Source organism: Podarcis raffonei, chromosome 1 (assembly GCF_027172205.1).
Source record: "Podarcis raffonei isolate rPodRaf1 chromosome 1, rPodRaf1.pri, whole genome shotgun sequence".
In the NCBI taxonomy this organism is placed as follows: domain Eukaryota; kingdom Metazoa; phylum Chordata; class Lepidosauria; order Squamata; family Lacertidae; genus Podarcis; species Podarcis raffonei.
In genome coordinates, this window is record NC_070602.1 from 44,510,096 (window position 1) to 44,529,367 (window position 19,272).

The window sequence follows — 19,272 nt, forward strand, 5'->3', positions numbered from 1 at the left end:
AATCAGATAGTCCAGCAAGACACCCACAGTCAGTGGAAGGGTGCTTATCCAACAGCCGTAGGGTTTCAATAACAGGGTTTTTTCTCAGCTAGGAGGGAGAAGCCAAAGGAGGACAAATTGTGATCCAGAAGATGACCAGGAAAACAGAGGAGCTGCCTAAGAGGATATAAACCTTCCAATCTTTCCTGGGCCCTTGCTGGGATAACTTCAATTTATCTTAGTGCCAGCTGTGAACTTAACCTTCATCCAGCTCGGATTTGCCCTGCTCCCGAGTATGAGGAACTGTTGACAGACCCAACCAAGGCCCTGACTGGTATAACCATCCTCACTACGCTGAAGATGTTTGTCACAGTAACACATGCCTCAGCCCAGAGGTGAGGATGGGAAATCAGTGACCCTTCAAATATTGTTGGTCTCCAACTCCCATCAGCCACAGCCAATATGGTCAATGGTCAAAGATTATGGGAGTTGTAGTCCAACAACATCTGAAGGGCTATGGGTTCCTCATCCCCATCCAAGGAGGTCAATCCAGGGGTAATTCCTGATCTAAACTTTTAACCGTTTAATATTATGTATGTGTCATCTACCAGAAAGTAGAACAGTCTTGTTTGAATTTGTATGATGTTAACACTTGGGAAGAGGAGTAAATATTGGGAGTATCTCCATAGTGATATCTCATTAGTTTCGGCCCTGCTTTTAAGTGACACCTGTGCAGTTCCCAGTCCTCTGCTTCTGTGACTGCCTAAATAAGTAGCAATTCCTGTTTAAGAGAGTTGGCACAGCTCCTTACCTTTACTTCATTCTGAATCCTAAAGTGAAATGTTTCATTCCACACCGGGTCTTTGTTGTCCTTCACGGTCTGGGTCCTAGTCTTTTTCACTGAAGCAGTAGGCATCCACAAAGTCACGTAGCAATCAGACTGGGTTACTATTGCAAAAGATGTGATTTTTTAGTGATAAAATAGCAATATGCAACTCATATGTATTTACAGCGCAAGCCTAAACATGTTAAACTTTGGAATGACTTCAAATGAGTTCTGTGAGTCTTCCTTCTGAGTAAATATGCTTAGGATTTAACTATCAGTGCAGTGTTTCAGCTGTGCTTATTATATATAAATTCAGATATTCATGTCAGGTTGAATACAGGGTTTTTCTGGCAGAAATAACCAGTACAGTGGTACCTCGGGTTACATATGCTTCAGGTTACAGACTCCGCTAACCCAGAAATAGTGCTTCAGGTTAAGAACTTTGCTTCAGGATGAGAACAGAAATTATGCTCTGGCGGCGCGGTGGCAGCAGGAGGCCCCATTAGCTAAAGTGGTGCTTCAGGTTAAGAACAGTTTCAGGTTAAGAACAGACCTCCGGAACAAATTAAGTACTTAACCTGAGGTACCACTGTACTATGAACACAATCCAATTGGGACCTTAGCGCAGGGTGGAATTTTAGCACTTGGCACCCCCCCAAAAAAAATCCTGATCTGGATGATTTGCATTTCAGGAGTGGTGCCCCCAGTCTGAATTGGGTTCATGGTTAGGGATAAAGGGCTCAGGTGCCTATATTTCCCACGCCAAAATCCCAATCTGGATTAGGAATTGCGGGGGGGGGGGATTAAAGCGTACTGGTAATTTTTTAGAATTTTAAAGAAAATTCTGCAAACAGCATTATCAACATCCCACATAATTGGGCCCTTAGATCACTCTTAGACAATACACCCAGCGCAATGCAGAGCAGCTTATATTTTATGGCATCACAGACACTGCCAAAGCTAGTAAACGAGGTACGAATTATTCCTTATACAAGCAGGGCTGGAGCTTTATTCCCGGTTCATTCCCGGAAAGCAACCACATCTTAGTTCTAGATTAAGGAATGTTTGTCCTACACAGCACTTCAGACAATAGCAAGGAATTCATTACAAGAGATCACACGTCAGGAGCCCTATATTTTTTCCCCACCTGCATATAAAAAAAATAATACTTAATGCAACAAACAAAATTAATTAACACAAACGCTGATGCCAAAGCTGTTGATTTGAATTAACAAAAAGAACTGGAGTAGAGCGGATCACCAAGTCCAACATTCTGGTGAAGTTTGTGCTAAACAAAACACACACAAAAAGCATTTGGGAGCACTTTCCATGCCCTTTCAATCCCTTTCAGTGAGAGGAGACCTTAGCATGGAAATCATACTTGTCCAAAGCTATATGAAAAGCCATATTTGGGGGGGTGGAAGGGAGTAGCTCCATGCTGTAGCAAAACTTCTAACACTATCACAAGAAACCCTTTCATTCATAGCATCTATGGATTTGAAATAGTATTTTCAAAGAGCATCCGTGGACTGGAAATTTCACTTTGAGGATATTTTGTTTTTGTTTTTTCTCATTCTTTGCTTTTGCTTCACTGAAAATCAATTATAAATTATTTTTTAAAAAAATGGAATCTACTCTTGCCATTTAATTTTGCAGCATCTTATGTACTTTGTCTCTTGCTTCTATAATGAGTTTTATACAATTTCATGAGATTAATTACTTTATCTGCAGCTGCTGCTAAATTAGTTTGCAGTCTGATCTTTCTGCATCTATGATGCACTTTATCTTCCCACTGCTAAACTGAAATGTGTTTAGTTTGGTTTTATCTGGCTTTTGATACATTGCACTCTCTTGGCTCCGGGGTTTTGGATTTGTGCTCAGTTGTTTCACTAGATGATTGTGCAATTTTAAGTTGCATCAGCTCAGAAGGAAGAAAAGCACCCAACTGAAGTTATTACAGGCAGGGGCAGATTCAGTAAAGGGAGGACTGACAAGCTGGTTAAGAGTGAAAGGGAAATTGAAGGCTATTCCTTCTTCTGCCCCTTCCCCATCTGGTTATGGGAATTAATTTATCAATACCTTCTGATGTGAATATGTGGTCCCATTCATTTTTTAAAAAAAGGATTCCGAGGACCTCGAGGTTAGGCAACAACTAGCTGGTCACAAACATACCTTTCTTGGGTGATTGCCCTGAAACTCCAGATATTTTGGGATATCACCAATTATCTGGATCCATTTAAATCTGGTTTCAGGCCTGGGTCCTGCACTGATGAATGACATGCTGAGAAAAGGATCAGAAGAGTGTGACTGAGCAAATTCTCAATTAACTCTTGGTGGCTGTGGATAGCATGGACTATGGTATCCTTCTGGACTGACTGTCTAGATTGAAAAATGGGGACTGTCTAGGATGAAGATCCATGACCAGCAGATGTTGTGGAGACTAGAGATAAAGATGAATAAGCTCAAAGGGGAGCTGATAGCAAAGGTCCAAAGGAGATTGAGCCATTGCCAGATCTTCCTCTGCCCAAACTTCTGTTGGGTCATCTCCCCATTCGCAGTTAGACCCTGATTGGATCTTTAGCGAGCCAAAAGCCCACATGACTGCAGAATGTCATCAATGCTCACTGAATTTGGTATGGTCTTGTTGGAATTCTGTACTCCCAAAATCTGCATGTGGGCAGGGGGCAGCCTTGCTCTCTCTCCTGCCAACTGGGCTTCAGTGCCCTGCTATATGCCTTACACCTGTGAAATCCAACACATGTCTACCTAAACAATGTGCCTGATATCCCAGATAAAATCCAGGGATGAACCATACAACTGGTGTCTACGTGTGCTGGATTTAAGAGTGCATAAAGCATATTCAAATGTGACACCCACAAATCAACAACTGGTGCCTTCAGAAGTATGGCAGATGCACTGAATGGATGGGGAAGGAAGAGACTAGAGAGAAGTAGCAAGCTTATATCACTAGCATACGTCTAGATGGGCCAAGGTGCACCATATTACCAAAAAGGCCTGTAAGAATAAGTCTAGGTTTCAAAGGCAGACACTTGTGACTGGAACTAAACAGGTTTTGCAGCATGCAGCCTCATAGACATGTGGGTGGAAAGAAAGCTCAGTGATTTTCCCAGGTGACTTGGGACAACATTCCTTCCCAGTTCTCAGGTATGTAGATGATCAATCTGATTGCAATCATGCAAGCAATACCTTGTCCATCCATCCACCCCCATGGCTCCCTATAGAATAGCATCTCTTCCTGTTTTCCAATTCCTAATTCTTTTGCGTGTCACTAGTCAAGACTCAATAGGTGGGGTTCTTCTTCCTTGCTCCACCCAGACTTAGACCATGGGCACTGAGTAAAGCATACAGACCAACAATTAGTGGAATCTCAATCAGCCTATAACATCAGAGTTCAGTAGTCCTCAGGGATCCTTTCAGGCATATCAGAGCTCTGAGACATAACTGTGGCAGTTGCTGTCTCAAATTTCAGCAGTTCCCTGTGTGTCACCAAAATTGGGGGGCAGCCTCTCATGCTTCATTCTAAAGCATAGTTTGGCGCCCCTGAGGCTCTGCTCTCAGTGCAATCGAACTGGTCACACACCCCTAAATCTGCCTCTGCCAACAGTATAAGGTCAGATGATCAGAAGGCCAGATGTTAATGTTATAAATTACAACCAGGGCTTAGGCAAAAGCACACACACAAAATGTTAAATGCACTTGGCAATTCTTCCTGTGCCATTTTTTTAAAATAGGGCTTCTTCATGTTGATTGCATTATCCCACCTAATGGGGATCATCACACAGCACAATACCATTATGAGCATGATACCATTATGATGCTACAGTGATGCCATGAAATACAGCTAATTTGTAGCTGCATGGTGAGTGTGTCACTAAGCCATCTCAACAAGGGCAACCCTTCCCGCTTTTGTTCTCTGTCAGCGGATGGATACTTTTGCCGCTATCAACACAACACCCTCAACATGGCTTACAAGTGATCGGCACTTTCCGGCCAATTAAGCATAATAACGTAAGTGCATAAGAATAGCCTGCTGGATCAAGCCAATGGCCCATCTAGTCCAGCATTCCTGTTCTCAGTGACTAACTAGATGCCTGCAGGAAACCAAGGAGCAGAACATGAGCACGAGAGCACTCTTCTGTCCTGTGGTTTCCTGCAACTGACATGCCTCTTACCATGGAGGCAGAGCATCAACATCATAGTCATCGATGGCCTTCTCCTCCATGAATTTGCCTCTTTTAAAGCCATTTTAATTGGTGGCCATCACTGTCTCCTGGGGGAGCGAGCGCCATAGTTTGATTATGAGCTGTGCGAAGAATAACTTTATTTTATGTGTCCTAAATCTTTCAAGGGACGTGGGTGGCGCTGTGGGTTAAACCACAGAGCCTAGGACTTGCCGATCAGAAGGTTGGCGGTTCGAATCCCCGTGACGGGGTGAGCTCCCGTTGCTCGGTTCCTGCTCCTGCCAACCTAGCAGTTCGAAAGCATGTCAAAGTGCAAGTAGATAAATAGGTACCACTCTGGCGGGAAGGTAAACAGAGTTTCCATGTGCTGCTCTGGTTCGCCAGAAGCAGCTTAGACATACTGGCCACATGACCCGGAAGCTGTACGCCGGCTCCCTCAGCCAATAAAGTGAGATGAGCGCCACAAATTTGAAATTTGAAATACTGAAATTTGGAAATGTGTATTTAAAAAAATCAGAATTTGAATGATTGGCAGAGAAGCCGAAGGAAGTCAAAAAACCGAAAAGTTTAATGCAAATTGTTAATGTGGCACAAATGTATGGAAAATCAATAAAATATATTTATAAAAAAAAGAGAGATGAGCGCCGCAACCCCAAAGTCGGCCACGACTGGACCTAATGGTCAGGGGTCCCTTTACCTTTTAAATCTTTCAACATTCTGCTTCTTTGGATGTCTGCAAGTTCTACTGTTATGAGAGAGGGAGAAAAACTCTTCTCTATCTACTTCTCAATGCCAGGCATGATTTTATGAACTTCGATCATGTCACTGCTTACTCACCTTTTCTCTCAACTAAAAAGTCCTAAATGCTGCAACCATTCTTCATCAAGGAGCTGCTCCATCCCTGTTATCATTTTGGTTGCGCTTTTCTGAACCTTTTCCAATATCCTTTTTGAGGTGAGGTGAGGCAACCAAAACAGGACTTCAAATGTGGTCACACCATAGATTTGTATAATGGCATTTTGATATTGGCAGTTTTATTTTCAATTCCTTTCCTAATTATCTCTAGTGTAGAATCTGCCTTTCTAATGGCTGTCGCCCACTGGGTTGACATCTTCACTGAGCTATCTACTGTGACCCCAAGGTCTCACTCCTGTTCTGTCACCTCCATTTCAGACCCCACAAGCATGTACGTAAAATTAAGTTTTTATTTAATTTTTTTGCTCCAGCATGTATTACTTTACACTTGTTCATATAGAAATTCATTTGCCATTTTACTGTTAGAGTTGTACAACAAATACCCCTGATCTGGCCCTTGTGTAGAAGTCAATTCACTCCACCACAAGAATGAACTTTAAAGCTTTGCTTCAGAACAGTTTTAAACACTTCATTCTTTTGTAACATTTATATTTTGTAACTAAGTTATACATTGCAAAAATTAGCAATGATTTTCAGTTCCTATCTCCATTCTCAAAGTGAGATATTAAGCATCTTTAGTAAAATGAAGTTTCTCTGTACAGGAGTGCCAACTTGAATAAAATATTGTGGGGGCCCAGGTTAGCCGCACACCTCATAATCAGTCACATGATTGAATGGGAATGCCCATCAATTTTGTGGGGGCCCGGCCTCTCAAATATTTTATTGTGGGGGCCAAAGCCTTCACGGCCCCTAGGAATTGGCTCCTAAGTCTCTATATATCTAAAAAAAAAAATGCACTGTATCTGACTGATTTCCTCTGCCTGTTGCAAGCAACCTCCAGGTAAATAGACTTCCACAGGTTCTCTTTAGTTGTGTCTTGTGACGGGTCATGAGATGAGCCACAAGATGTTTAGCTCATTCACAATGGAAAAACACTACCTCTGTGCCTAAGGCACAAAAAAACCCCACCTTCCCATACAGCATTTCTAAATACAATACTCTTAAACACATTAAACTTATAACTAACATTTACTGCCCATTCACCCAGTTTGGAGAGATCCTTTTGGAGCTCTCCACAATCTCATTTTGTTTCTGTTTTCTGTTGTTTTTTTTAAAAAAAACTGAACAATTTAGTGTCATAAGTAAACTTGGCCACCACAAAGCCAACCACTACCTTTTCACCTCCTCCCTAACCACTAGAAGTACAAGGCTAGAAGTACATATGTGTCATCCATCAAATGGTTGTGGGAATAAAAGAATATGTTATGCTCCACTCAATTAAATTTAATAATTCTGCACAGCAAGAGAAATCAGATGTCCAAGGACAAGCAGCGCTCTCTGGGAGGCAATCTGAGGGCTTTGCTGTTGAATTGTGGAGCAGTGAGTTTCAGTAGCCTATTTCTGTTCTGCCTGACAGAGACTGACAAGAGGATAGAGCCAATAAAGCTAAAGGATCCTAGTGAGTTACATTTCCAAGTGCAGCAGGTGGTGTATATGGCTATAGCCTCACATCTACCTTGCAATTCACCAATAAATTTTCATTTTCAGTTCTTAGGTCAGCCTCAGTTAGCAAGAATACAGTTCCAGTCCTAAATTGTCCCAGTCCTAAATTGTATATAGTATTCCAGGCCATGAGATCATTCGGTTAATATTGTATAATTTAATTTTTTCCTCATAATCCTGTGAATCAGCAATGTCTTTCAATTTAGCTTTGTACTCAGATGCCAGCACCTTGCTATGTCAGCCTACCAAATGTTGCAAAATACCAGCTTAATAACTTTCCATTTTAAAACATTCTGCATTAGATGTTATTTCAACTGCCCAAACAAGTTTACATGAATAAAGTGTTCTGCTTTCTTCTGGTTCTTTTCACCTCACACTTTTTTCCATTTAGAGCTTGCTGCATTTAAAAAAATAAAATAAAATATTAAGGCCAGGGCACATCCTTTACAACCTTTATACTGGCACAACTGGCACATTTTACTGGCACAATTTGTTTGCGCAACACCTTCCTATTATTCATGATGCTAATCTGGCTTCACATAAAATGAGGCTTGGAGATGTTGCTGATCACAAGCTTCCAGTAGTGACATACAAGAGACAACTTGCCAATTACTGCAATCGACGGTCGTACTCTTTGTTACTATAGTCTCCCTGAAATCCCACAGACATCAGAGACTATGCCACCATTATTTGGAGGTAAATGGTTTACAGGCAGCAGCTGAAATATCACCAAGTATGGTGGTATCTAACTAGTGACAGATGCCCACAGAGGCATTTTCATACACTTTTCCAAGGCTGGGTATTTGTTAGAACTCCTGGAATAAAATAAAAAGAAACAAGTAGAACCTGCAGCAAAACGTTGCCATGTGGAACATTCCACTTCCAGCTGGCCAATCATACCCTTTTCCAGGAAACTCCATTCTATTTCCACTACCCCTGGTTTTCCTTCCCCTAAGAGAAGACTCCCTGGAAAAGACCCTGGTGTTGGGAAAGATGGAGGACACAAGGAGAAGGGGATGACAGAGGACGAGATGGCTGGGCAGTGTTCTCAAAGCTACTAACATGAGTTTGACCAAACTGTGGGAGGCAGAGGAAGACAGGAGTGCCAGGCGTGCTCTGGTCCATGGGGTCATGAAGAGTCAGACACGACTAAACAACAACAACAATCCCCCATCAGTCAGCATCCTGTGATGACTGAGAATGCTCAGTTCTCACTGAGCTGTTGGGGGAGCTTTCCCATTAGGTTCCTCCCCACAAGCCTAAGATGTTTGTTTTTCTGCCAACTTTGGGGTTTACGCAAGCCAGCTATTGCATGTGGATGGTGCTCTTTTGGTAAATAAAAGATCTATGCTCAAAGATGCACTTGTTGTTGTTGTTTAGTTGTTTAGTCGTGTCCGACTCTTCGTGACCCCATGGACCAGAGCACGCCAGGCACTTCTGTCCTCCACTGCCTCCCGCAGTTTGATCAAACTCATGCTGGTAGCTTCAAGAACACCATCCAACCATCTCATCCTCTGTCGTCCCCTTCTCCTTGTGCCCTCCATCTTTCCCAACATCAGGGTCTTTTCCAGGGAGTCTTCTCTTCTCATGAGGTGGCCAAGATGCACTTATGTGTGATCAATTCTTGCTTCATCGAGCCATCATCTCATGTTAAGTAGTAAAGATACAGTGGTACCTTGGTTTACGAACTTAATCCGTTCTGGAAGTCCGTTCTTAAACCAAAATCATTCTTAAACCGAGGCACGCTTTCCCTAATGAGGCCTGCAGCCGCTGTTGCCCTTCCACCATTCGGATTACATTGTGAAGGTCCCGACCCCACTGCCCCCTTGGTTGAATAAAGACACATGACTCAAGTATTTAAGGTTAATGGGCTAAAAATAATGATCCATGTGATCCATGCGACGGTCGTCTCCAGGCTTGAATACTGTAATTCGCTCTACGCGGGACTGCCCTTGAAGCTGACCCAGAAACTCCAGAGGGTGCAGAATGCTGCAACGAGGCTCCTCACGGGGTCTCTGCCATGGGAGCATATTCACCCAGTGCTTTTCAAACTGCACTGGCTCCCGGTAGAGTACAGGGTCAGATTTAAGGTGCTGCTTTTGACCTTTAAAGCCCTTCACAGCCTAGGACCCTCGTACCTACGGGACCGCCTCTCCCGGTATGCCCCACGGAGAGCCTCAAGGTCCATAAATAGCAACACCCTAGTGGTCCCGGGAAGGAAGTTAGATTGGCTTCAACCAGAGCCAGGGCCTTTTCTACTCTGGCTCCGGCCTGGATGAGGCTACATTTTAATATTTTAATGTTTCAATACTTTAATGTTGTATTTTAATTTTGTTTTTAAGTTGTAATCATTCAACTTGTTTTTATTATTACTTGTAAGCCGCTCTGAGCCCGGCCTTGGCTGGGGAGGGCGGGGTATAAATAAAAATTATTATTATTATTATTATTATTATTATTAAAAAAGGCCACAACTTAATTGGTTACAGATAATGAGCAGTATTGGCTTAGGCATTGGATCTAACCAACTATATCTGACTCCAGCCCATCTGCAGGGTGTCCGAGAAGGGTTAACCACCAGTAAGTAGGGGGAGTCCTGCTGATGCACATCAACTAGGAGCTCCCCCGGGGTTCACCGAAAGGGGTACTGCCTTAGGCCCTAACCTCCCTAGGCTTTGGACAGGACCACGCCCCCCGGAATCCTTTAACGGAATACCCTTCAATATGCGGGGCAGGTGATGGCGCTACCTCCCTTCTTCTCTTCTCCAAAAATATTCCAATGCCTAACCACCAAACCTTAAAAAGTTGTGACAATTTGCTACGAAGGTAGGCGAAAACCAAGTGGCTGGTGCCAATTTGCCAAGTGGAAAAATTCCTACCAGGCCCCTCAATGGCAACCAACTGAAGTCCATAGCAAGGTCAAAAGAGATGAAAACCTTAAAGGGCGGGAGGGGGGGAAGCCGGAAAGAGAGAGATCTCCCGTCCTGCCTTTATTGGGCAGGCCACACCCCCAGACCAACCAGATTGGTCAGCCTGGCCAGTGACACAGCCGGGAATCCCCCAGTCACGCAGGGCTGGCCCCTGCACACATGGAGGGGTCGTGAGAGCCCACAACAACACCAACACCTCCTCAAGGCAGAAGTGGCCTTCTTAGACCGAGGTGAAGTTCTCAAGCCAGGACACTATTTTTGGTTTTGTGGAGTTCATAAACCAAATCATTCTTAAAGAGTACTGTTCTTAAACCGAGGTACCAGTGTACTTTCAAATTGTATTTGCATAGGGCCGGGTGTAGTTTAGATCCTGCATAACACAACTTTTTCCTTCTATATGGCAATGTTTGAGCTAAGGTGGTTCTGCAGATGCAATTCTCTACTTGCACTGAATATAAATGCTGACTTGTGAGGCATGCATATAAAAATCATTCCGTGATGAGTATATTTGTATGATTATGACTCTAGGCTTCTTAAAATGACAAGGAAGCTCTCACAACAACCGAAATACTCACGCAGGTCTGCCTTCCGGAGATTTTTCATTTTTATGACCTTTACGGTGAGAAGGCTGCAAGGAGCAGGTTCTGTCTGCAGAACAAAATCAAACATGAAGGATGGGTTAACATTTAGCTGATTGTAAAGATGGCATCTAGCTGACTTTTGACATACCACAGGATGCAGAATCACCCCCCTCCCCCAGCCTGGCATAGGAAAGGAGGAAGAAAAGCAAAATCACAAGCCCATCCTAGCAAAAACTCACAGATGCCTTGCTGCAATGAGGCATTAGGTCACACTGGTGTAGCTGGAGCAACCCAAGCAAGGGAAATCTGTTCCGCCATATTGTCTGAAGTCTACTTACAATAATATACACTAGCCCATGAATGCATCTGTCTGTGCTGTTGCAGATGGATCTAGGATGGCACGTGTTGGTTAGCTTCTCTCCTCCACTCCCATCCTCCTCCTTAACCCTTTTGTATCCTTTTCCATCACTTCAGCCCGGTGTACCATGAGATGCACTGCATAGTTTTATATTCCCTGGCACCTTCTACTCTAGTTATGAAATAGTGATAACGCAGATCCTTTTTGCTGCCTGAGGCAAAGCACAATATTGTGTTTCCTCTCATTCCACATATGGAAGCCAACTGGACTAGGAATTGAATCTTACTTTAACAGTAGGGTTCACCTCAAGTGATGATAGAAGGCCAACATCTATTCATCCATCCATCCATTCAATTTATATCCTGACTTTCCTCTTAAAGCAGCCCAGATTGACAACTTAGGAGGCACAAAGCAGGCTGCATGCCACAAACAGCTCCGTCCTTCAGCATTTGCAGTCTGAGGCAGCCTCCTCACTCTGTCTAATAGTAGGACAGGCCCTGGTAACACAAAGGTTTGTGTTCTTGACTTTTTTTTAGTGGCATAGTAACCAAAAGGCCTTTGGTCTTCATCTTACACCTTTCTGTCCAATTAATTTTTTAACACAGTATAAAGACGCTTGAAGATTATTGGGGAAATAAGCAGTCAATTTCTGGGCTTCTTAAATAACTTTTCTTCACAACATTCCTGCACAGACACAGGCAAAGCCAGACTAGGAGTTCATGACTGAGGTGAATCTGATCCTTGCTCCAGAAATATGCAAAAGCCTACTGAGGCATTCCCCTCCTTATATTTATTCTTCAATTCCATTGAAACTACTACAGATGCTTAGCTGAAGCCTCAAATGTATCTAAAGCACTGCAGTACAAGTGAAAAGCTTTGGCAACCTAGGACTGTGAAGGAAAATAAGGACATTTTCCATTTAATCAATTATTTTTCTATATCATGCCACTTCTACATATTCATCATTTTCCAGAGTAACAAACCAAAATGGCACATCCAGGTCCCTGTCCCAAGGAACTTCCAATGTAAAAGACAATGCAGAAGAGAAAACAATCGAAGGGGAAGAAGATGGATTAGGGAATGATGTGTGCTTGGTTCAGTGCTTAGGCTTAGTTTCAGTAGGGCAAGGGTGAGGAACCTAAAGACCTCCAGATATTGCTGGACTAGGGCTCCCATCATTGCTGACAACTGACCAAGCTAGTTGTGGTGATGGGAGCTGGAGTGTGTGCAGATTACCATCTTAAAATGCAGCTAGCTTGATCTTTTTCTCAATTCAGACTGAAGCTGGTTTACAGGGGAATGCATCAAAATGCAGTATTTCCTATGCAATGACTGAAGTAAATGAAGATTCTGGCTAAAATTATGTGTACAATGCTTCCCAAACCAGCAATGAGAGTGCACTGTATGCAGAGTAAACAGGAGTGTGTACGCAGCCTTTGAGTCCAACACGATGGAGGGCCTCTGCAATAGGGGACAGAGGTTCTGGGTATATGGGGCTCATGGGGCTTCAGCTCCCTCAATATTTTGAAGCAGGGGGCCCAGCCCACCCAATATTGAGAGGGCCAACATCCCCTGCCAACACCAGGCACTCTCTGCACACCACAGCCCCTGCCTGGGAGCCCAGGAGCTGGGAGGGGGCTGGGACAAATGAGGGCAAAGATCGTCCTCCATGCGTCTGGCCCCTGCCCTGCACATGCAGGGAGGAGGCCAAGAACGGAGCCCAGCAGCTGCATTCTGCCTCCTCCTGGCAAATCGCGGCAGCAGGGACAGGATGTCCGCGTGGCCTGGTGGGTGTGGGCTGGAGGCGGGATGTATCACATGACGCATCACGTGATGTGCCCTCCCCAAATGTGGGGGGTAAGTCGGCGTCCCTGATAGGGGATGTGAGGTAAAGGGCCAGAGTGGAGTACAGGGTCAGGTTTAAGGTGCTGGTTTTGACCTTTAAAGCACTTTCCGGCCTAGGACCCATGTACCTACAGGATCACCTCTCGCGGTATGCCCCGCGGAGGACCTTAATGACAACATTTTGGAGGTCCTGGGTCGCAAGGTAGTTAAATTGGTCACAACTAGGGCCAAGGCCTTTTCAGTACTGGCCCCTACTTGGTGAAATGCTCTGTCACAAGAAACTAGGGACTTGACCTTTCTGCAGGGTCTGCAAGACAGAGCTGCTCTGCCTGGCCTTTGGTTTGGACTCAGTCTGAGCCTTATGTTTCCCTCCCCTTATGGTTTTGATGAGGCTGCATTTTAATTTGCATTTTAACCTGTATTTTAAATTGGTTTCCGTCCCACCCCCCCATTATGGTTTTACTGTAATTTTACTGTTGTTAGCCGCCCTGAGTCTGGCTCTGGCCGGGGAGGGCAGGTTATAAATAAAATTTATTTTTATTATTATTATCCGAGGAGGAGAGACAGTTACTAGAAGTGACCTTTCAGCTGATTATTATTGTCTTCTCACTGAACAACTTAGGCCCAAATGCATATCACAGCAGATGTCATTTGCCACTGCCTTTTAGCAGCTGCCCAAATGAGCAGCTTTGGCTAGCAGACAATTTACTAACACAGCTGAGTTGGTCACACCTCGTCATGTGCTGAAGGGAGGAGGTTTCAGCAAATAGCATCCAAGTTCTTTGGCTATCTGGCCTTGTGCTAAAAAGAACACTTTCCTCAGAATTTCTACAAATGTGTCACCAGAACAAGACCCTTGAAATATATCTTTAACTCCACTTGTGAGGAAATGCAGTTAGAATTGTGGAAACGCTCCTGACCAGATAATAAACGCTGATTTCTCTCCAAAATCATCATATCATGATGCATATTTCCCTCCCCCACCCAAACAAAGCACACACCTTGCCCAAAATTCTACCTTAGGCAATATTAGTCAGATGTGTGAACTCCACCCGGAGAATTTCAACTTTCCTAAGATTCTCTGTAGATATTTTATTTTGAACCTTGAATTTCATTTTAAATGAACGCTGAGGAACCTCTGGACTGTGGGTCTAATTAGGGTCACTAGTCCTCTACATTTGACCTGGAAGGCCATTTTGGCTAAACAAGCAAACCTGCTGCTCTAAATGTTGGGCAGGTAAAGATGTAGGTGGGCCAAACAGGGTTAACACATGAAGCTAGGCAAGCCCCAAGCTGATTTAACTTCAAAGAGAACTTTACACTTTTCACGTGATTATGTCTGGCAAGGTTTACAGGACAAGACTAGGTCTCCTCGTGACTCAAAATGCAATCAGTTGAAAATATGTATGCACAGATCAATGCCTTTGCACCATGATCCACCTGATACAGTGACTGTTGCCAGATAACTAAGAGCATTTGCAACATCCTGTGTGACTTCGTCACACGTCATTCTTTCTGCCAGTTGTGGCACAACTCTGGGCTGTTCCAGCAAAGTTAGTTTTCCTGGCAAGGGATAGAGCCAGACACCTCCTATTTTCTGGCAGACAATGTATCTCATAGTAGCTGTTGATGTGGAAGTTATTGAGGATGATATGACAACTACTGGAGTTTGGTATGAATGATGAGGCTGTTAATGATATCCAAAAAGATCAGGGAAACATTTCAATGTTATTTTATGAGGGTTATTGAGTTTGGTGGGTTGCCAGCATGGTATAAAATATCCATTCTTGGCTCTTAGATCAGCCCAAAATCTGAGAAGGGTTTGTGCTCAGAGAAATGCATATTCACTTCATATTACCTAAAGCTCTGGTTAGCTCACCAAACTGTTTGCCCTTGCCTATAACTATTGCAATAAAAGTGCTTCCTCGATGTCCTCTCCAGTGATGCTCTAAAAACTTCTGAGGTCCTTCAGACTTTTTCAAGAACCTTTCACTAAGCATGTATAATTGGTTCATAGTTGAACCAATGACCAATTCCTTTTTTTTCTGCCAGCTCTATCTCTGATGCCTTTTACAGCTGCTCTATTCAGTTCTTAGTGGCCTACATAGTGACTGGAGAGGCTGAGTTATCATATTGATAAAACCAAAATGCATTGCTATGCAGCCACTTACCAACTTTCACTATTAGCCTAATCAATGGGGGCTAACCTACAGAATACAGAAGATGTCATGGATGTCATCCAGAAGGGTGACTGATCTCATTTTGTTTCTGAATAAGGTGAATTTGGATCCCCACCAGTACTCCATCAAATATACATATTTTGTAGAATTAGCAGGTGGGCCACAGCTATTCTTTTGATATAACTTGCCACTCATCATACTATTATTTTATATGGCCAAAGCTGATCTGAGATATTATCCAATAGCATGGGGTGGGAGTGATGGAAATATACATATAATGGTTTGTTATTAATGATCCTTTCAACCCTTAAAAGTTCTGAGAAGTGCTCTGCTCCAGGTGATTCTTGGTGGAGATACTTATAGATAAATCTAGAGAACTCTTAAAATGCCAACTTTGTGCACTCTAAGCAGTTTGGGAATAATTGAATCAGGAAAATACATGGACTATGCTTTGAAGTGGTGGCCAGAAAGTGAAAGAAAAAGAAGAATAAATCAATTAAAAGAGGATAAACACGGCTGCCAACAGAGCATCAAGCCCCTGGGCATAACTTGTAATTATTTTGCTTTATAGTCCAACTCCTCCTCTATCACCCATGTCTAAGGCAAACATAAGTACTTCCCTTGCTAATCTAAAAGTAACCTTTCTTACCATGCTGAAAATTCAGTTCCTGTGTGTTATTGGTAGATTTCTACATGTTTTTTAAACAGAAACACAAAAGAAAGCTAAGAATTCTAAAGCATGAACATCTAGTGTTTATTTTAATGTAACTTCAGCTTTGTATACACACAAAATCTGGAACTGCTGTTCTACATGGGGCTTTCCTCTGGAAAAGAAATGTGACTTTTCCCTCTGTCAGAGGCAAACTCTGCACTGCTCCCACGCTGACAGCTTCAGATTATACTGTTCTGGAGGGATAGGATGCATCATCAAGTATACCTGGCCCACAAACACGAGCCCTGTGAATGTTTCATGATTGCTACATAAACTGTGCTCTAGCTGACAAGAGCTCATCACTGCCTCAAGAGCTTTAACCCTTCTCACACTTTCAGCCCAGCCACAGTCTGAGTGGATCTTTACGAATTAAACCTTTCATGGGAATCTGACCGTTTTCTTAGCCAGCACTTATTAAGATGAAGGTATAGCCATAGCTGTCAAGCGTCCCTTATTTGGCAGGAAAGTCCCTTATCCCAGCCCCATGTCCCGCCGCTGTCCCTTATTGATGAGGCTTCGTTTGGCTGTTGGCTGGGCTTTCTGCCTTTGGCTCAGAAGGGCTCAGAAGTTGAACATACCTGTGCCCAGAAAATCCCTTATTTTGGCTGCTGATCCCTTATTTTCAAATCTGTAAGTTGACAGCTATGGGTATAGCCCACAAATGGCTAAGAAGAAATGTTTTACAAAGCTGGAGATAGCAGAGAAAAAGCATACTAAAGAATCTTTGCAAAGACAAATCCCTACTTACAGTGCCCAAACAGCTAATCAAATAAAATGGATCTGAGTTGGTATTCTCCAACTCCTTACCTGTTGTTTGCTTGAAAATGCCCCCATTGTGGCCCTGGTCTGCTAGATTCCACAACAGTTTCCCAGCAGGCAGCAATGGCTAAAGCAAGTTTACAGCCTTTAAACTCAGGAGTTGTTGAGCAGGTGTTTTACGATCTAACTCACAGCTCCACCCCTGCTTAATTTCTCTCAATGTGTTGCAATCTCTTTCATTAAACTCATATGCTAAGAGCAATGATCAAATGCAGTAGAAGTCTACTTGTAGGTTTAATGAATACAAGACTGAGGGAATTTGAGACAAATCCCTTAGCCTAATAACAAAAAATCGACTAACTTTTTAAGTTTGGGAAAGGGAGGAAAGGACCCAGAAAGGATGTGAAGAGGGCATGCTAGATTGAGATATTTAGGAATTTTATGTCACATTACCCTTGTTTCTGTGAGGTCATCTGTGTGGCAAGTTCTACAACCCCCCTATTGCAACATTTAGAAGTTCTTAGGTGGTGTGCACCCATCCTGTGGTAAAATCCAAACCCCCATTTCTCTGGTGCTTCATGAAGTGGGGGCAGAAATACTCTCACAATTGGTAATGGTTTCCCATAAAAGCTGTATTTTGGCAGCAGTGGCAGCAACTGAGCCACCATTGCCCAAAGCCACTTTTTCAAACCAAAATAAAAAGGGCTGGATAATATTGCTGCTGCTGCTGCTGCTGCTGACTTCTATGGGGGGGGGGGGAAACCCAGGCTCCCCACTTCCCCAAATCGGTTTGCCAATTTTGGACCTCCCCTAATTTTTTGACACTGTGAAGGCTAATAGAACAGTTCAACCCAAAGCAAGGAGGCAACATTCATTTTCCCCAGCAAAATAGGATTATAATTGACTAAAGGGGGCTGATAAGTTTGGAAAACTCAGCAGTGGCCAGAGGATTGGAGAAGATCAGTCTACATCCCAATCCCAAAGAAGGGAAGTGCCAAAGAATGCTCCAACTACCGCACAATTGCACTCATTCCACACGCTAGCAAGGTTATGCTTAAAATTCTACAAGGCAGGCTTAAGCAGTATGTGGACCGAGAACTCCCAGAAGTGCAAGCTGGATTTCGAAGGGGCAGAGGAACCAGAGACTAAATTGCAAACATGCGCTGGATTATGGAGAAAGCAAGAGAGTTCCAGAAAGACATCTACTTCTGCTTCATTGACTATGCAAAAGCCTTTGACTGTGTCGACCACAGCAAACTATGGCAAGTTCTTAAAGAAATGGGAGTGCCTGATCACCTCATCTGTCTCCTGAGAAATCTCTATGTGGGACAAGAAGCTACAGTTAGAACTGGATATGGAACAACTGATTGGTTCAAAATTGGGAAAGGAGTACGACAAGGCTGTATAATGTCTCCCTGCTTATTTAACTTATATGCAGAATTCATCATGCGAAAGGCTGGGCTGGATGAATCCGAAGCCGGAATTAAGATTGCCAGAAGAAATATCAACAACCTCAGATATGCAGATAACACAACTTTGATGGCAGAAAGTGAGGAGGAATTAAAGAACCTTTTATTGAGGGTGAAAGAGGAGAGCGCAAAATATGGTCTGAAGCTCAACATCAAAAAAACGAAGATCATGGCCACTGGTCCCATCACCTCCTGGCAAATAGAAGGGGAAGAAATGGAGGCAGTAAGAGATTTTACTTTCTTGGGCTCCATGATCACTGCAGATGGTGACAGCAGTCACGAAATTAAAAGACGCCTGCTTCTTGGGAGAAAAGCAATGACAAACCTAGACAGCATCTTAAAAAGTAGAGACATCACCTTGCCAACAAAGGTCCGTATAGCTAAAGCTATGGTTTTCCCGGTAGTGATGTATGGAAGTGAGAGCTGGACCATAAAGAAGGCTGATCGTCAAAGAAGTGATGCTTTTGAATTATGGTGCTGGAGGAGACTCTTGAGAGTCCCATGGACTGCAAGAAGATCAAACCTATCCATTCTTAAGGAAATCAGCCCTGAGTGCTCACTGGAAGGACAGATCCTGAAGCTGAGGCTCCAATACTTTGGCCACCTCATGAGAAGAGAAGACTCCCTGGAAAAGACCCTGATGTTGGGGAAGATGGAGGGCACAAGGAGAAGGGGAAGACAGAGGATGAGATGGTTGGATGGTGTTCTTGAAGCTACCAGCATGAGTTTGATCAAACTGCGGGAGGCAGTGGAAGACAGAAGTGCCTGGCGTGCTCTGGTCCATGGGGTCACGAAGAGTCGGACACGACTAAACGACTAAACAACAAAAAAGGGGGCTGATGATGAGGAGCTGTCTAAGGTAGTGGATACATTTCCCAGGTGAGCCCCCTCCCTCTCTCAGCAGCATACAGACTCTTAGCATCAGTGAAGAAGGCGTGTCAAAAACCTTTCACAGTGGAGGAAAACACTTTTATTTTGTTAAGATGACCCAAACATTGATCTTGGGAGCTTCAGAA

The 19,272-nt window shown here is 43.5% G+C and overlaps 1 protein-coding gene across 1 annotated transcript in view; it reads right to left on the bottom strand.

Moving 5' to 3' along the window:
• LOC128411322 (cytosolic phospholipase A2 epsilon-like) overlaps positions 1 to 16,899 on the bottom strand; it is a 42,700-nt gene extending 25,801 nt beyond the window's left edge. The window contains exons 1-3 of the mRNA XM_053383551.1: positions 16,836 to 16,899; positions 10,928 to 11,000; positions 791 to 927 (exon numbers count right to left, since the gene is read on the bottom strand). Coding sequence (XP_053239526.1) covers positions 791 to 927; positions 10,928 to 11,000; positions 16,836 to 16,862 — 237 coding nt within the window. The 5' untranslated portion in view covers positions 16,863 to 16,899. The remainder of the gene's footprint in view (positions 1 to 790; positions 928 to 10,927; positions 11,001 to 16,835) is intronic.
• Between the last annotated feature and the right edge of the window lie 2,373 nt (positions 16,900 to 19,272).